Consider the following 19,731-nt stretch of genomic DNA (forward strand, 5'->3'; position numbering starts at 1 on the left):
CTTCAAGCTTGGTAGGCACGATGACCTTTTCTACGTTTTCATATTTTAGAGATGCTGGGAGAGAATTTGGCATTTAATACATTATCTGATTAAACTGAAGAAGAGCTTCCACACTCTAGTTGGGTCCAGACCCTGACTGTGTCTAATATTGACTTTGGGGTTTACTCTGAGTGCAGTGGAAAGCCACTGAGTGGCTTTAAGCAGAGGAGTAGCATCATCTGATTAGTGTTTGTAAAGAGATACTGGGCTGTTGAGTAGAGATATCTGGCAGGGAGAGGGACCAAGGTTAGAGTTGAGGAGCATCACTTTACTCTAAATAAACACCTGAGAGACTTACATGTAAATGAGAATACCATTATCTTAGAGTGAAAAATACCTGTCATTTGAATTGGATATTTGGGTTGACTAGTAAGTAGATTCTTAGTTTCTCTCAGGATTCTCAATATTTTTTGAAAACTCCTCAGGTGATTATAAAATGCAGCCAGGGTTAAGAACTACTGCTTTATCTTGGGGAAAAAAGGAGAGATCTTGGGGGTAAGCTTGGGAGAAGGGGGTTAAAAGTGAAAAGCTTTGGAGAGCTTGGAAAGTATAACTATTGTGTATCTGTTTTCTTTGGAATTTTATTATCAAATTCGTATGTTCAAATGTCTGAATGTTATGGTAGTATGAATTTAGTAACATTAAACTTTAGGTAATTCCTACTTATCCAGCCTCTTCTAATTCATTCTTTCCCTATCTGTTCCTTTTCATAAGAAGAGCAGGGGAGTATTGAGAATGGATGACTAGAATATAATGCAATTTGATAAGAATTTGCCAGCATTGGGGCTTCCCTGGTGGCGCAGTGGTTGAGAATCTGCCTGCCAATGCAGGGGACACGGGTTCAAGCCCTGGTCCAGGAAGATCCCACATGCCGTGGGGCAACTAAGCCTGTGAGCCACAACTAGTGAGCCCGAGTGTCACAACTGCTGAAGCCCGTGTTCCTAGAGCCCACGCTCCGCGGCAAGAGAAGCCACTTCACTGAGAAGCCCACACACTGCAACGAAGAGTAGACCCTGCTCTCTGACTCTAGAGAAAGCCCACACACAGCAACGAAGACCCAACGAAGCCATAAATAAATAAATAAATAAATAAATTTATATATTAAAAAGGGGCTATCCGTTTGAATATCTCTTTAAAAAAAAAGAATTTGCCAACATTAACAGAAGAATCCATCTCTTAAAAACTCTTAAAACCATTTCTAAGATGAGTTTCCATTGATTCATTTAAAAAATATATTTCTTTGTGTATACATACACACATTTAGAAATTTGAGCAACCATATTAATGTCTAGCTACTTATCTGCATACCTGGGATTCTGGATTAAGATTGCTGTTGCTTCCTATAATTGGATAGAAGCACATGTAGCTTTTCTTTCTTGCTCTAGGATTTTTGTGCTTTATTGATATAAAATTATACCTTTATGTGTTTTATACAAAGGAAACAAATTATTTGTATTAGGATGAGAGACTTAGAATAGGGGTAATAAAAAGGAATACAGTGACTAAAGATTATCACAGAAGTACTTTTTTGTTTTTTGTTTTAAATATTTATTTATTTATTTATTTGGCTTCACCGAGTCTTAGTTGTGGCACACAGGATCTTCGTTGTGGCGTGTGGGATCTTCGTTGTGGCACTTGGGATCTTTAGTTGTGGCACGCGGGCTCTTAGTTGCAGCACGCGGGATCTAGTTCCCTGACCAGGGATCGAACCCGGGTCCCCGCATTGGGAGCACAGAGTCTTAACCACTGGACCACCAGGGAAGTCCCCAGTACTTTTTTGTTTTTATAGATTACAATTTATAATCCTGAATCAGTAATTTATTGTTAGATTAGTTAGTTGGATTAGTTATAGCTAAAAATTCTTTTTCTCCTTTGGAGTTACAGTAGGGAATGTAGAGAAGGTTTGTAGGAGTTTTGGGTAATCAAACACAGTAGTTACAACAGTGATGTTGCCAGGATTTAATGTAGCCGGTACAATTTAGGGCTGTTTATTTGTGGACTTTTAGGATCACCGCTGTTATTTTATGCAGTAATATAGTGTAGTAGACTCTATTGAAAGTCATGCCTTAAACACTGATGTGCCTTTTTCTTCTTTTCTATTCATAGTGGTAGTCGCTCCTCTAAAACGTTTAAACCAAAGAAGAACATACCAGAGGGTTCTCACCAGTATGAGCTCTTAAAGCATGCAGAGGCCACACTGGGCAGTGGAAACCTCCGGATGGCTGTCATGCTTCCTGAGGGGGAAGATCTAAATGAGTGGGTTGCAGTGAACAGTAAGTAGCCTTTCTGTTTCTCAGTAGACTGTAAATTAGGTTAGTAGCCTCACTGTAGGTGAGTGTTGGGGTGCTCTCTATTCTAGGATTTAGTTAGCAACCTAATACCACAAGATAGTGGTACCTCAATTTACTTTAACCTTTATGGTATTTTATTTCTGAATATGGAGTTACATGAAATTCTTATCTCCTGTTATCATGTAATACAAAGCATAGATTTACCATCTTCATTGGAAAAAATGATAATAGTAGCAGCAATTAATGTTTATGGAACACTGTGGCACTCTGCTATTCTTGCTACATGAATTATTTTTATTTATTTTGTTGAAGTTTATTTGATTTATGGTATTAGTTTCAGATGTATAACATAGTGATTCAAAATTTTTAGATTATACTCCATTTAAAGTTATTAGAATATAATGGCTATATTTCCCTGTGCTGTACAATATACCTTTGTGGCTTATTTATTTGATACTTGCTGGTTTGTACCTCTTAATCCCCTACCCCTGTCTTGCTCCTCCTCCATTCTCTCTCCCCACTGGTAACCACTTGTTTGTTCTCTATATCTGTGAGTTTATTTCTGTTTTGTTATATTCATTCATTTTATTTTTTAGATCCTACATATAAATGATATCATACAGTATTTGTCTTTCTGTGACTTAACTTCACTAAGCATAATACCTTCCAGGTCCATCCATGTAGTTGCAAATGGTAAAATTTCATTCTTTTTTATGGCTGAGTAATATTCCATTGTGTGTGTGTGTGTGTGTGTGTGTGTGTGTGTGTGTATGTGTGTGTGAGATAAAGAAGATGTGGTGTTTAAATATATGTATATATACATACACACACACACACCATTATCCATTTATCTGTTTATGGACGCTTAGGTTGCTTCCATATCTTGGCTATTAGCCTCCATATGCTGCTATAAACATTGGGGTACATGTATCTTTTCAAATTATTGTTTTTATTTTCTTCTACATGGATTATTTTATTTCATCTTTACAACCTCATGATGTAGGTACTATTATTATCCCAGTATATAGATAAGAAAGCTGAGACAGAAAGATTGTAGTAATGTGCTTAGGTTATACAGCTAATTGAATGCTAGAGCCTGGGCTCAAATATAGAGCTCTAAAATTTCAGAGACTGTGCTTTAACCCCTATGCTCAATTGCCTCTTTCAGTACCATACTTAGTTATTTGTCTGAACTATGCTTTAAAAAGAAAAAAAGACAATTCAATAGTGATCTTATGAAATTAGTAAAATATGTTTATGATATATTCTTAAACCTGTAGAAAGAAAAAAATATAAGTAAAAAGTAAATATATTCTTGGGAATTAAGCCAGAGTAAGTTGGGGAATAAAAGTGGTACTTTAAAAAAAATTTTTTTTAAAATTTTATTTTGATTCTGTTCTCTCTTGTTTTAAATTAATTAATTAATTAATTTTTGGCTGCTTTGGGTCTTCCTTGCTGTGCGCAGGCTTTCTCTAGTTGCAGAGAGAGGGGGCTACTCTTCATTGTGGTGCCCGGGCTTCTCATTGTGGTGGCTTCTCTTGCTGAGGAGCACAGGCTCTAGGCACGTGGGCTTCAGTAGTTGTGGCTCATGGGCTCTAGAGCGCAGGCTCAGTAGTTGTGGTGCATGGGCTTAGTTGCTCCATGGCATGTGGGATCTTCCTGGACTAGGGCTCGAACCTGTGTCCCCTGCATTGGCAGGCGGATTCTTAACCACTGTGCCACCAGGGAAGCCCAAAAGTGGTACTTTTAATATTCAAGGTTTATCAGCATTGGTGAAGAAATTAATAGAATTTTATAACTGGAGGAAATTTATATGACTCTAGTTATAATAATGAAATTTAATTGTAAATATACACTAAATGCCTAGGCTTTGATTAAGGAAAAACAGAGCAGTATTTTTATTGTAATATTTGATGGTATCTTATTGTAATTTGAAACATATCATGGGATTTATAAATTGAGCTGCCACCCACTAACTTTTAGGAGCCTAAAGTATGTTACTGAGATGTCTTAAAACCTTACTGTGACAGCAGTTCTGTAAGAGCAGTATTATTAGAGTATGGTTATCCTCCTGGACCCAGAGAGTTTAGTTACTAAAGAGATAAAGTGATTTGTTTGCTTTATTGATGAGAGTCATCTAACCTATAAGATAGTTCTATGACACTTTAAGGACAATATTCAGAATAAGTTTCCAATATATGTGTACATCCTTTTTTTGGGTACTTGTTTGTGCCTTTTTGTACAATTTATTTGAGAGCTCATTTTCTAATTTTAGAAATCTAAGGAAGGCAGTGTAGAGCTTCTGTATTACATGAGATTGTAACTTTTAAGTATAAAAGCAGATCATTGTTTTCTGTCTGTATTCTCTCTGTCTCAATTATCAGAACTGAGTGTCTATACTATTGAAATGTCTAGAACTTCAGGAACTTATAAAATTTCACAGACATTTTGCAGTTATAGCCAGAAAAAAATTGCTTTGAACATCCCTGTAGAACATAGAATTCTGCCTTTAAAATATAGCAGTTGACTGAAGTATTGGATTACAATTTTTTTCTTATTTATAGTAATCTTTCCAAGTGACACTTGATGAAGTGAATAGGATTTGAGGCTAGACAGATAATTTCCATTCACTGACAGTGTTTAAGTAAACGTTTCGGGTACATAAAAGAGTGAAGGGGATTTGTTGATAAGATTGGCATCTTAATGGCCTTTTTCCTTCAGTTTACTTGCCAGATGAAGATAAATGGTAGAAGATGGGAAATTTTACAAATTCAACAACTAGTCTCATAACCAGAAACCAGAGGCTGGTTTTGAACATTCTGCTGCTAGAAAGAGTGATAGCTTAAAGAAGATACAAGGTTCAGAGTTTTGGAAAAAGTGGGTGGATGGCTTATAATTAATTTTTGTGGCACAGAATCTTGAGGCCATATCTTCATTTGTGGAAGAAAACTAACAATTACTAAATGTCTACTTTATGGTAGACATGTATTTTGTTTTTTAGCACTCTGCAGTAAACTGAATTTTAAAGGTGGGAAACTGAGATTCAGGGAAGTTAAGTAACTCAACTATTAAGTATAGAGTTGGGATTCAAAGCCATAGGTTACCCACTGTTCATGTGGAGGACAACCCAATTAAAAACGGGCAGAAGACCTAAATAGACATTTTCCCAAAGAAGACATACAGATGGCCAACAGGCACATGAAAAGATGCTCAGCATCACTATTCATCAGAGAAATATAAATCAGAACCACAATGAGATATCACCTCATACCTGTCAGAATGGCTCTCATCAAAAAGATCACAAATAACAAATGTTGGTACGGATGTGGAGAGAAGGAAACCTTACAGTGCACTCTTGGTGGGGATGTAAATTGGTGCAGCCACTATGGAAAACAATATGGAGGTTTCTCTAAAATTAAAACTAGAACTACCATATGGTCCAGCAATTCTACTGCTGGATGTATATTTTAAGAAAATGAAAACATTAATTTGAAAAGATACATGTACCCCAGTGTTCATAGCAGCATATGGAAGCTAATAGCCAAGATATGGAAGCAACCTAAGTGTACATCAGCAGATGAATGGATAAAGAAGATGTGGTGTATACACACACACACACACCCACACACACAATGGAATATTACTGAGCCATAAAAAGAATGAAATTTCCCATTTGCAACAACATGGATGGACCTGGAGGGTATTATGCTTAGGGAAATAAATCAGAGAAAGACAAATATTGTATGTTATCACTTATGTGGAATCTAAAAAATAAAAAAAAAGAATGAATATAACAAAACAGAAACAGACTCACAGATATAGAATAAACTAGTAGTTACCAGTAGTGAGAGGGTAGGTGGGAGGGGTAAGATAGGGGTAAGGAATTAAGAGGTACAAACCTCTATGTATAAAAGAAATCAGTTACAAAGGTATATTGTACAGGACAGGGACTATAGCCAATATTTTATAATAACTTTAAATGGAGTGTAATCTATAAAAATATTGAATCACTATGTTGTACACCCGAAACTGATAAAATATTGTAAATCAATTAATACTTCAATTTTAAAAAGAAAAGAAAGAAAGAACACCAGTCTTTCTAAAGCTTTTATGTGGAAAGGAGAAAATACTAGTGTTATGAGTTCTATGTGGACATACAAGAAAGGAAAGCAGGTCATCTAACTTATGAATTTAGATGTAAAAATCCTAATAAAAATATTAGCAAATTGAATCTAGCAATACTTAAAAATTATAACACATCATGACCAAATTGTTCTTATTCCTAGAATACAAGGTTGGCTTAACACTTGCAAATCAGTTGTAATTCACCGCATTAGCCAAAATAAAGGAAGAGGAAGAAATCATATGATCATCTCAGTATAAGCAGAAAAAACATTTGGTAAAATTTAAAATCAATTCATAATAAACTTATGAAGTAAAAGTTGAGAACTTTTTTCTGATAAAGCATATCTACAAAAAAGATACAGCAAACGTCATATTTGATAATGAAATGTTGAAGTTTTTTCTCAGATTAGGAATGAGTTAAGGTTAGCTACCATCACCACTTTCCTGGAGTCTTAGCCAATGCCGTAAGGCAGGAAGAAGAATAAAAGATAATAATAACTGGAAAGGAAGAAACAACATTTATGTTCATAGCCAACATGAATGAATGTTGAAAAACCAAAAGACCATGATTTTATTACTACACCATCACTATTATTATGAATAGGTAAATTTAATAAACTTGTTGGCTTTGAGGTCAATATAAAAAAATTATGAGTAGAATAAAAATTATAAAAAAACAAGGAATAACAGTTTTCCAGTGAAACATATGGAAAACTATTCCTTTATGATTGGTGCTTTCTGTGCTCTTCTTAAGAAATATTTGCATGCCAAAGTTCATGGACATATTTTTTCTATGCTCTTTTAGACTTTATTGTCTTGCCTTTCACATTTAGATGTATGATCCACTTGGAATTGCTTTTCAGGTGTTGTGTGAGTGAAGAGTCAAGTTTTTTTCTTTTCCATAGAGATAACCAATAGACTCAGAAATCGTCTCACAGTTTTTTACGGTGTTGTCTTTTTCTTAGTGATCTATAGAAGTTCTTTATATATTCTGAATATAAGATTTTTATTGATTATATGTGTTGCAAATAATTTCTCCTACTCTTGCTTGCCTTTTTAGTCTCTTAAGGGAGTCACTTAATAAACAGAAGCTCCTAAATTCAGTGAGGCAAATATTGTTTGTTTGTATTCTTTTCACCTGTTCTTTGTTGAGGAAAGAACACTGATAGAGCTGAGATTCTGCTGGAATAAAAGATTGTTTGAGTAAAATTAAAATTTAACTTTTTACTTATAACTGATATTTGCTTTGCAGCTGTAGATTTCTTCAATCAGATTAACATGCTTTATGGAACAATCACAGATTTTTGTACAGAAGAAAGTTGTCCAGTGATGTCAGCTGGCCCAAAGTAAGACATGATTCATGATCAGTTCTCATTTTTACTTTATCATACAGTTCTTAGATAAGAAGAAAATTTCTGACCTTATAATCTCTGTATTTAGCTAATCTCCTTCAGTGATTTACCAATGACTAATATTTTGAGTCCAGATTCCTTAGCCTGAGCTTTATAGTCCTCCCTATTGTATTGTCCTCCATCCTGCCTTTCTTCTGTTTGCTTATGCCTCTCTATCCAAATATTTTTTAAAATCGAAATATAGTTGATATACAATATTATGTTAGTTTCAGGTGTATTGCATAGTGATTTGACATTTCCATACATTATGAAATGATCCTCATGATAAGTCTGCTAACCATCTGTTCCCATACAAAGTTATTACAGTGTTATTGACCATACTCCTTATGTTGAATATTATATTCCCATGACTTATTTATTTTATAACTGGAGGTTTGTATCTTTAAATCCCTTTCACCTATTTTGCTCTATTCCCGCCCCACTCCCCTCTGGCAACCACCCTTTTGTGTGCTGTATCTGTGAGTTTGTTTTCTAGGTTTCACATGTAAATGAGATCATATGGTGTTTGTTTTATTCTGCCTGACTTATTTTACTTAGTGTAATACCCTCTAGATCCATCCATGTTGTCACAAAGGGCAAGATTTCTTTCCCTTTTTTATGGCTAAGTAATATTCCGTTGTGTGTGTGTGTGTGTGTGTATACACACACACAACCTACATCTTCTTCATTCATCTGTTGATGGACACTTAAATTACTTTCATATTTTAGGTACTGAAAATAATGCTGCAATGAAAAATGGATTGCATATATCTTTTCAAATTAGTGTTTTTGTTTTCTTTGGGTAAATACCCAGAAAAGAAATTGCTGGATCTTATGGCAGTTCTATTTTAAATATTTTGAAGAACCTCTATACTTTTCTCCATACTGGGTGCACCAATTTGCAATTCCACCAACAGTGCATAAGTGTTCCCTTTTTGTCACATCCTTGCCAATACTTGTTATTTGTTGTCTTTTTGATAATAGCCATTCTAACAGGTGTGAGAAGTATATCATTGTGGTTTTAATTTGCATTTCCCTCATGATTGGTGAGGTTGAGCATCTTTTCATGTGTCTCTTGGCCATGTGTATGTCTTTGGGAAAAATGTCTATTCAGGTCCTCTGCCCGTTTTTTAATTGGGTTGTTTGTTTATTTATTTATTTTTGATGTTGAGTTGTATGAGTTCTTTGTATATTTTGTATATTAACCCCTTATTGGATATATCACTTGCAAATATCTTCTCCCATTCAGTAGGCTACCTTTTCATTTTGTTGATAGTTTCCTTACTGTGCAAAACCTTTTTAGTTTAATGTGGTACCATTTATTTATTTTTGCTTTTATTTCCCTTGCCTGAGAAGACAGATCCAAAAAATATTGCTAAGACTGATTTCAAAGAGTTTTCTCTTAGAAGTTTTATGGTTTCAGGTCTTACATTTAAATCTTTAATTTATTTTTATTTTATTTTATTTATTTATTTTAAAAAATATTTATTTGGCTGCTCCAGGTCTTAGTTGTGGCATGTGGGATCTTTGTTGCAGCATGCAGAATCTTTAGTTGCGGCATATGGAATCTTTCACTTGTGGCATGTGGGCTCTTCCTTGTGGCATGCGGGATCTAGTTCCCTGACCAGAGCTTGAACCCGGGCCCCCTGCATTGGGAGTGTGGAGTCTTAACCACTGGACCACCAGGGAAGTCCCTCATTTTTATTTTAGTTTATGTTTATACATGGTGTGAGAAAGTAGTCCAGTTTTATTCTTTTGCATGTAGCTCTCCAGTTTTCCCAGCATCATTTATTGAAGGGGCTGTCTCTTTTCCCCTGTTGTATATTTTTGCCTCCTTTGCAATTAATTGACCATTTAAGTGTAAGTTTGTTTCTGGGCTCTCTATATTCTATTCCATTAAACTGTGTTTCCCCTTTTGTGCTTGTACCATACTGTTTTGATTACTATAGCTTTGTAGTATAGCTGTAGTATACTATATATATGTATGTTTGAAATAGGCAGTGTGATACCTTCAGCTTTGTTCTTCTTTCTCAAGATTGCTTTGGCTATTTGGAGTCTTTTATGTTTCTATACAAATTTCAGAATTAACTTGTTCTAGTTCTGTGAGAAATGCCACTGTTACTTTGATAAAGATTGCCTTGAATCTGTAGATGGCCATGGGTAGTATGGTCATTTTAAAAATAATAATTCTTCCAGTCTGTGAGCATGTTATATCTTTCCATATGTTTGTGTGTTTTTCCATTTTTCTCATAAATATCTTAAAGTTTTCAGAGTACAGGTCTTGTACTTTTTTAGGTAGATTTATTCCTAGGTATTTTATTCTTTTTGATGCAGTTGTAAATGGGATTGTTTTAATTTTATCTTTCTGATAGTTCACGATTAGTGTGTTGAAATGCAACAGGTTTCTGTGTATTAATTTTGTATCCTGCAACTTTATTGAATTCATTGATGATCTCTAGTAGTTTTCTGGTAGCATCCTTAGGATTTTCTATGTATAGTATCATGTTATCTGCAATGACAGTGACAGTTTTACTTCTTCCTTTCCAATCTGGATTCATTTTATTTCCTTTTTTTGTCCGTTTTGACTAGGACTTCCAATATTATGTTGAATAAAAATGGTGAGAGTGGGCATCTTTGTCTTATTCCTGATCTTAGAGGAAATGCTTTCAGCTTTTCACCATTGAGTATAATGTTGGCTGTGTGTTTGTCATATATGGCCTTGTTATGTTGAGTATGTTCCCTCTAAGGCCACTGTTTTGAGAGTTTTTGTTAATCATAAATGGATGTTGAATTTTGTCAAAGGCTTTTTTCTGTATCTGTTGAGATGATAATATGATTTTTATTTTTCAGTTTGTTAGTGTGGTGTATCACGTTGATTGACTTGTAAATATTGACCATCCTTGCATCCCTGGGATAAGTCCTGCTTGATCATGGTTTATGATCCTTTTAAAGTATTGTTGGATTTGGTTTGCTAATATTCTGTTGAGGATTTTTGCACCTAAGTTCATTGGTGATATTGGCCTGAAATTTTCTTTTTATGTGGTGATTCGTCTGGTTTTGGTCAAAGTGATGCTGGCCTCATAGAATGAGTTCAGAAGTTTTCCTTCCTCTTCAATTTTTTTGGAATAGTTTGAGAAACATAGGTAATATAACTCTTTAAAAATGTTTGGTAGAATTCACTCGTGAAGCTGTTTGGTCCTTGACTTTTGTTTGTTATGAGTTTTTGGGGGTTTTTTGAATTACTGATTCAGTTTCATTGTTGGTAATCCATCTGTTCATATTTTCAATTTTTTCCTGATTCAGTTTTGGGAGATTGCATGTTTCTAGGAATTTATCCATTTCCTCTAGGTTGTCCATTTGACTGGCTATAATTGTTCGTAGTAATCTCTTATCATTTGTACTTCTGTGGTATTGTTTGTAACTTCTCTTCTTTCATTTCTGATTTTATTTGGGTTTATCAATTTCGTTTATTTTTTCCGAGAGCCAGCTCTTAGTTTCATTGGTCTTTTTATTTTATTATTATTATTATTAGTTTTATTTCATTTAATTATGCTCTATTCCTCATGATTTCTTCCCTTCTACTAACTTTGGGTTTTGTTTGTTCCATTTTTCTGGTTACTTTAGGTATAAGCTTAGTATTTGAGATTTTTCTTATTTCCTGAGGTAGGCTTGTATTACTATAAAATTCCCTCTTAGAACTGCTTTTGCTGCATCCCATATATTTTGGATCATTATGTTTTTGTCTTCATTTGTCTCCAGGTATTTTTTGATTTCCTCTTTGATTTCTTCAGGAACCCATTGGTTATTGGGTAGCATGTTGTTTAGACCCCACCTGTTAGTATTTTTTGCACTTTTTTTCTTGAAGTGGTTTCTCAGTTACTATTTATAATCATTATTAACCAAGAAATGAACATTTTGGAATTTGTAGTTTATAAGTTCATACCATGATTACAGAAATAAATTTCAAAGACAACGGTCTGTCAAAGGTGGAATAAAAAAATCAGTGGGTGCAAAATAGAGTTAGAAGATGAAGTCATCGTTAAGTATAAACATGACAGAAGAAAAGGAAAGAATCAGGGAATCATAGTTATAAACTCTAGAAGTATAAGCAATATACAGTTGTTTTATTTTTCAAAAAACCTTAGGACATTGAATATTAGTATTTTTTATAAAGCTTCAGGATATTGAAAATGATTTTTTGGTTTACTGTGCCTGCTTTTGACTTCTGCATTTAAAAATGAATAGGGAACACCTGAGAATCATTAACAAAATGAAAAACATGGTTGTGAGAGAAATGCAAAAACATTGAGGCTTCATAACATAAGGGAAAAAACATGGATGAGTTCCTGTCTTTAAATGAAGACTTAGTAATGATGGCTAAAAGTCCTACCATTCATGTTCTCTGTCTCCTAAGAGGCTCAAACAAGAAGAGGCTTAAGTCACACTTGAGACTTTTGTTTTAAGTTAGGAAGAATCTCTTGACTGTGAAAGTGATTAAATAGTGGAACAGGATGCCAAGAAATGTTGGGGAATCTCCTCTTAAAGATCTTCGAAGTAGACTTGACATTCATCCCTGTTTCCCAGGGTTAGTATGCTGTCAGAATATTTATTCAGGTGTATCCTGTTTAATATTTACTGTTCAAGTATAAGTAACTATGATTAAATAGAAAGCATCTTTGTTGTCCTATCTCAAGATACTTTTCATTGTTTAAAATGCCCTGTAGTATTTTTCCATTATATTTTCTTCCAGCTCCTTTGCTAGGCTTAATCACCTATCATTATGTCAGTCCAAACTCTGGGACAAGATTATAAAAACACAATTGATTCAAAGAGAGAAGCTAAATGGCAGAGGTAACCTTCAGAAACTAAAAAACTAAATGCTAGTTCAGTTTAGATAATTTTGTACATGGAGTTTCAGCTGCATGCTTATTCCTTGTCTTAAAAATCAGGTTGTGGTTGTATGTGTGTGTTTAATTAACTCCATTAGCATTCTGTTGTACTGTTTTTACATACTCATTTACAAGTCTGTCTTCTCTACTAGTCTTTTTCCTTGAGAACAGAGAAAGTGTCTTTCATTTTAGTGTCCCTTGTTCAAGAACAGTATTCCTTGACACATTATTTCTCACATGGTAGGTGCACATTAAATGTTTATTATACCAAAGGATAGTGTCTGGTTAATACCCAGATACTATAGGCATCTTTATTTGGGTTGCCAGTTTTCCTCAAAGGCATGTTTAGCTCCTCAACCAAATGCACTCAGATATTGAATCATTTTCTTTTTCATTAATCTTACTTAGGCGCTTCCATGTCATTCTCTAGTCTTAACCCAAAATTTAAAGCCCCAAGTTAAAAAGAATTGTACTGCGTAAGGAGAAAACGTTTTTTGAGGAAGAAAACAATAATCATAAAGATTAAAGATGGTCATCATAGAAGTGGGAAGTAAACTTAGGGTTTCTACTATGGCAGTTTATACTATGTGTGATTCTAAAATATAACTGCTATGTATGAAGGAGAGCTCACAAAAAATGGGTTTGGTGGGATCTGCTTAGTTTGTATCCTGATAAATGCAAAATACTCCAATAGCAATTTTTTTTTTTTTTTTTTTTTTTTTTTTTGTGGTACGCGGACCTCTCACTGCTGTGGCCTCTCCCGTTGCGGAGCACAGGCTCCGGACGTGCAGGCTCAGCGGCCATGGCTCACGGGCCCAGCCTCTCCACGGCATTTGGGATCTTCCCGGACCGGGGCACGAACCCGTGTGCCCTGCATCGGCAGGCGGACTCTCAACCACTGCGCCACCGGGAAGCCCCAATAGCAATTTAAAAATGCTAAATTTAAGTGCCAAATGCAAAAAATCTTTATTTGGAGGAAGAGATTAAAATATGTCCTGAATACATTCCTGATAAACATATATATGTAATATAAAAATATACACATTATAGATAGGTATACACTGATATTCTGTGTACTTTTTATCTTTCCAATACAGATATGAGTATCACTGGGCAGATGGAACAAACATAAAGAAGCCTATTAAGTGCTCTGCACCAAAGTACATTGATTACCTGATGACTTGGGTTCAGGACCAGTTGGATGATGAGACATTATTTCCATCAAAAATTGGTATAATTGTTTTAACTGGGATCCATCATGATTTATCTAATTTCATGCGTTTCTAGGGCTTATTGCCTCTCTATTCCAGGAACCATGTTAGATTACCATACCTATCAAAATATTGCTAATCTTATGTACTTGAAAGTGTCTATCTTTTTCATACCAAGTTTATCATGAACATTAGGTAAACCTCCCTATAATTTTAAACAGTAAGAAGATCGGTATATCTTGGATAGTAACAAATCTGGCCTGTGTTAGGGAAAAAAGAGACTGGTCATTGGGTAAGCAGCCAGTATCATCTGCTGCAGTCATATCCATTTCTTGTTTAGGAAGGGAGTTTATATGACTTCTTCAAAACAGTTTTACCTTATATTTGTGGCAAAGAGGGCATTTGTATTCATGACCCACGGTGTGAACCTTGCAGGCTGTGAAATCAGGCTAGGTGAGAAGAAAACAAGAAGATTTGACAGGTTGGCCTGTTATCAACTGAGTGACTTTTATATATGCTGACCTTTTAAAGGGCTGACCTTTCAAGTGGAAATTATTTACATTTAGACAGTTCATATGATTTTACTGTGTCAAACTCCTTACAACTGTGTTTTCTGAAAAAAAATTAAGAATTTGCTCTTTTTCAACTTTTTGACTGTATTTTATGCTTTTTTAGTTTTGGGGAGAAGGATATAATGGAGGAGACAGCAATGTAAATAGTTGCTGTTGTTATGGCTTGTTTTAAACACATTCATTGAATGCTTTAACTACTTTGGAGCTTTTGTAATAAAAGGTCTATTTTTCAAGACTGTATTACTTATGTACATAGTAATGGTTTGGGATAAGTGCCCTCATCTTATCTTTTATCTTCATAATGTAATTTTTAACTTTTAATTTTAACCCCATTTCAGGCTTCTAGGAAATTTGTAAGAATTGTGCAAACAATCCCTATGTATCCTTCTTCCAGATTTTTTAGTTGCCAACATTTTAACACATTTGCTTTCTCTCTTTCTCTCTCTCCCTCCCTCCCCACTCCACATTCTTTTCTTTTTCCTGAACTGTTTGAGAGTAAGTTGCAATTATGATGCACCTTTATCTGTATGTGCTTCAATGTGTATTTCCTTAGAAAAATCACAGTATAACTGTCAGAATCAGGAAATTAACACCAGTACAATACTACTGTCTAATTTACAAATCTTATTCACATTTTTCAAAATTTCCCAATAATATCCTTTAGAGCAAAAGAAAATCTTTGACATTTGTTTTCATTCAGTGTCATGTCTCTTTAGCCTCCTTTAATGTGGGATATGTGAATTTCTCAGGCTTTTTTGGTCTTTTCATGACACTGACATTTTTGAAGAGTGTAAGCATACTATTTTATATAGTGTCCCTTCATTTTGGGAGACACTTATGTACCCCAAAATGTCTTATGTTTTCTTGTGATCTATAATATTTTTAAATGGGCAGTAGGCAATGTGATGACATTGAACCCAGTAGTACCAGTATTTGCCTTGTGTTTTGCCAATCTGGATCATTTAGCCACTTTAACAAAGGATGTAGACTTCTGTATTTTTCTAGTTTTGTATTTGTTTAACGCTGTAAAAGTGCTCTAATTCATAAAACAAGTCTCTCTAATTGAGCAGAGACTGCAGCTAATTTCAGGGTAAATGTAGACCTGGTGTAGTAATGAAATAACTTCCATAGAAAAAAATATGAAAATGCATTGCAGGCATTTTAAACAAAACTAAACATAGTAATACATTATTTGTGTTCAGCATAAGAAATCTGAGGATCTGAATATGCGTTTTAGCTCCATTACCATCTTAGACATTTATTTGTTTCATTTTGGTAAAGTGGTGGTATATTAGAGGCCTAAAGGGCTAAACTGAAGACAAATTCTTATTCCATAGAAGCATTGAAGTTTATTTTCATTCATGATATGTTGAGAACTTTTGAAAAGTACAATGGGTATTTTAAGTAGTAATTCATAAATACTTCTTATTTTCAGCCTTGTCTTGGTAATTTATATTGCCATTTGCTGATAATGCCTTGTTCTCTTCTTGTTAATAGAGGGGGTTGTTTATCTATTTACTAGGTGTCCCGTTTCCGAAGAATTTCATGTCTGTGGCAAAAACTATACTCAAACGCCTCTTTAGGGTTTATGCTCACATTTATCATCAACATTTTGACCCTGTGATCCAGCTGCAGGAGGAAGCACATCTCAATACATCTTTCAAGCACTTTATTTTTTTTGTCCAGGTAAGTTGGATTAGGAGATCTTTGTTGCTCAGAAAAAGCAGTTATCTACAGAGTTATAAGGTGAATACTACATCCATACTGTCAGGATAAAATTTGCTATATCTCTCTAGTCTTCATCCTCTTTAATACTTGCCATGATGATAAAGATTGGCCTTCGGTTTCTGAATTCCATTGCAAATCTACAGTGAATCTGAGAGGTCTTACCTTGGATTTGCTTCAGTTAACAAGCCATAATGGAGCTGCTGAATAAAGAACCTGGCTAGTTTGGTAGACATGTAGATGAACTTGGTCTTGCGCACTCCTCCTACTCCTGTTAACCCTTAATTCCTGTCTGCTCTGGATCTTTTTTTAGCATACTTGGGCATGGAAATGGACTCTAAATATCATACCTTTTTTCCTCCTGTTTAAAACCATATTCTGAGTAATTTTTGAATTAGGTACTGTCCATTATTCCAAAGGGGAAAAAAATGTCCCAAAGAGTGTTGAAGTTCCAGAGGTCCATTAATTTTTGAGCTGAATCCTTAGTTGACCTCCTCTTCCTTCTCTCTTTATTTCTCAGAGAATGGGCCTTAGAGATGTAGACTAAAAGGAGTGAGGCTATAATAATTAGAGAACTAAAAGGTAGGAGTGAAAAAGAGGTAGAAATGCAGAAGCTGAGCAGCTATTTTTCGGTTGGAGTTTGGAGAAGGGAGATGGCAGGAGAAGTCCAAAGCCTGAATCTGTGTTGTTTTTGTATATCTGTGGGCATAAACTTATAAATACCTTTCCCATGCCCCATCTCCACAAAGAAAAATGTGTTTATTTTCCCTCTATACACACTCCTCATAATGAGGACACACATTTTGTATCTTAATTTCACCTATATAAACAAATTTTAGGAGATAGTAACTTGCCAAAACTGTTGCCCTGAGCAATTATTTTACTATGTTATCCCATCTATAGACACCAATAGAAACAAAATGTTATCCTAAAATTTGCATCTGTGCTTTGGTTTAGGCAGAACATGATTGCTTGAGGTTTTAGTGGTTTGGGAGAGGATATTCTCCCACCAGAAGGTTTAGTTTTACCTTACTGTATGATCTTAAAGTACACCATATCTCCCAACTCCTAGCAAATAGTAAGGGATTGATATGTTGCATTTACCACAGCTGAGCCTAGTTACATGTCAGGACACTGTGACCTTCTTAAAGGTGGGTCCATTAGTTACACAGTATCACTGCTTCTTTGAGTGAGATTGGCCTCTGCCCTGGGCCTCACAATTTAGAAGTTCTGCTCTGGCCCTTCCCCATACTCCTCCCCACATGGAGTGAGAAATCCATAGGGCCAAGAACATACCTACATAGATCCCTTCTGGTATGTGTTTGGATACCTGAGATTCAGAATTCCCTGCCCACATGGTCTCAAGTGTATTGCCAGGGTTTGCATGGATCTTTTCCTTTGGTCTGTTCTTTTAAGGGAAGGTCATATTTCTGATAGCCGGACCTAAGGGATAGCCAGATGGCAGCTGTTGGTGAGTGTGTGTGGACATTGCCTTTATCAGCCTGTCAGGGTGTCCACACTCCTGCATGTGAGACCCATTGAAGTACAGGATGGAGCTGTGGTTTGGTAGATCAGGGAGGTTTGCTGAGGGCCAGGGACTGGCTCTCCTCATGTCACTACTTTCCAGTGTAGACTGAGGAGTCTTAAGAATTCTAAATTTGAATCTGCTTTCCTGGCTACTATGGTGTGTTTGTTAAGGTAGGAGAATTGAACATATATAACAATATATTAGTTTAATGTAAAATACAGTAATTTAGTCATGTGATATATATCCATTTGTGCTCTTGGTCTAGACCCCGCAAGTCTTAGTGGTAGACTTGCTATTGAACGCCCCTTAATGCCTCTTCCTAGTACTTATTGCAGTGCTTGGCATGTGATGGATGCTAATAAATGAGTGAAATTCTGGGCTCAGAATGCCCCACTGTGGCAGAATATCAAAAGATCAGAAGTATCAACAGCCACTTTTTATTAGCCTTATAATTTATTGTTCAGGGGAAATCTATTCATAATTGAATTTCAGAATGACAGTGGTAGAACTTCTAAAGAAGCACTATTTAAATCCAGGCTTTCTTATTTGTTCTTTACAGGATTTATTTATCATTTGTAGACTCCACATTATTCATGTTATTCTCATACCACATTCTATGGTAGCTTGCAGATACGTTAGTTAATAACATAAACTAACTTTTTTACTCTTCATATAATACTGAAATTTGCCTGAGATTTTTTTGATCCCTGCTTGGTTGACTATATCTAAATGGTGCCCTGGTTATTCCTTTTAACAGAAAGCAGCAACTCCCATTTATTGAGCGTTTACTTTGTGCCAGGGATTACATGAAGTGGTTAACATACAGTATCACATTTAGTCCCCATAATAATCTTATGAGGTAATTTACCCTAATATTATTACAGATGTAAAATATAATATCAGAAGTGGTTAAGTGATTTGCCTAAGACACAGAGGTAGGGAATAGAAAAAATTTTCTTGAAAAAAAGATTTGACTTTTATTTACTTTAAAAGCTAATTTCCAACAAATGTTAATGGAAATCTGTTTTGGAATGAGATGTAAATAATATGTTTCTGCTATTTCTTCTGCCTTTGTCATACATAGGAATTCAACCTTATTGACAGACGAGAACTTGCACCACTCCAGGAACTGATTGAAAAACTCACCTCAAAAGACAGATAAAAGGATGCAGATGTGTGCAAATTATTCCTCAAATGAAGCTATGTGGAATGCATTTGGATTTTGTTTTATTTTATTTTTATCTTGGTTGTTTTTATGTTAGGTTTGGGGGGCTTGTTTGGGTTCCTTTTTCTTTATTCTGAATAAGTGAAACCATATACTATTGCTAGAGGAAGGCAAGAACCATTGTCTATTCAGTTGAAAGGGGTAAATTTTGTCTTAGTGGCATACAGTATTTTAACTTGGGGAATTTTTGATAATACTATATGTTGAAAGAAATGCTTATTGATTGGACTGCTGATGGATGGGGGTTCTCCATTGTGTAAATTGTGGTTGATTTTTTTTTTTTTTTTTTTACAGTATGCGGGGCCTCTCACTGTTGTGGTCTCTCCCGTTGCGGAGCACAGGCTCCGGATGCAGGCTCAGTGGCCATGGCTCACGGGCCTAGCTGCTCTGCGGCATGTGGGATCTTCCCGGACCGGGGCACGAACCCGTGTCCCCTGCATCGGCAGGTGGATTCTCAACCACTGCGCCACCAGGGAAGCCCTGTGGTTGATATTTGAAGTCCCCAAAAGTCTTACGTTTTTAAGTGCCTTGGCAGGCTCATTTCTGAGGTGCAAAGCACAGACATAGAACTGAACAGGGCTTGAAATAATATTAGGATTACTACCCAGGGCACTTACTGATGCATGTTTCAAAATACCTATTGATAAAAGCCATAGTTTACCTAAATTGGTGATCTCCAGCTTTTACTACATTAAAGAAACACAGTTTGTAAAGGTGTGCATGTAGAGCATAAAA

General features: G+C 35.4%; 1 protein-coding gene across 2 annotated transcripts in view; it reads left to right on the plus strand.

The window, feature by feature from the left end:
- The window catches only part of MOB1B (MOB kinase activator 1B), a 51,282-nt gene extending 32,177 nt beyond the window's left edge, over window positions 1-19,105 (plus strand). The window contains exons 2-6 of one of the 2 annotated variants that reach the window (XM_007112710.3): window positions 2,146-2,312; window positions 7,708-7,801; window positions 13,833-13,966; window positions 16,041-16,204; window positions 18,856-19,105. In XM_007112710.3, coding sequence (XP_007112772.1) covers window positions 2,146-2,312; window positions 7,708-7,801; window positions 13,833-13,966; window positions 16,041-16,204; window positions 18,856-18,933 — 637 coding nt within the window. In that variant the 3' untranslated portion in view covers window positions 18,934-19,105. Of the gene's footprint in view, window positions 1-2,145; window positions 2,313-7,707; window positions 7,802-13,832; window positions 13,967-16,015; window positions 16,205-18,855 lie in introns of those variants that run through there. The other variant, XM_028491891.2, reaches the window with a different exon arrangement.
- The last annotated feature ends 626 nt before the right edge of the window (window positions 19,106-19,731 follow it).

The sequence above is a fragment of the Physeter macrocephalus genome, chromosome 7, assembly GCF_002837175.3.
Source record: "Physeter macrocephalus isolate SW-GA chromosome 7, ASM283717v5, whole genome shotgun sequence".
NCBI lineage: Eukaryota > Metazoa > Chordata > Mammalia > Artiodactyla > Physeteridae > Physeter > Physeter macrocephalus.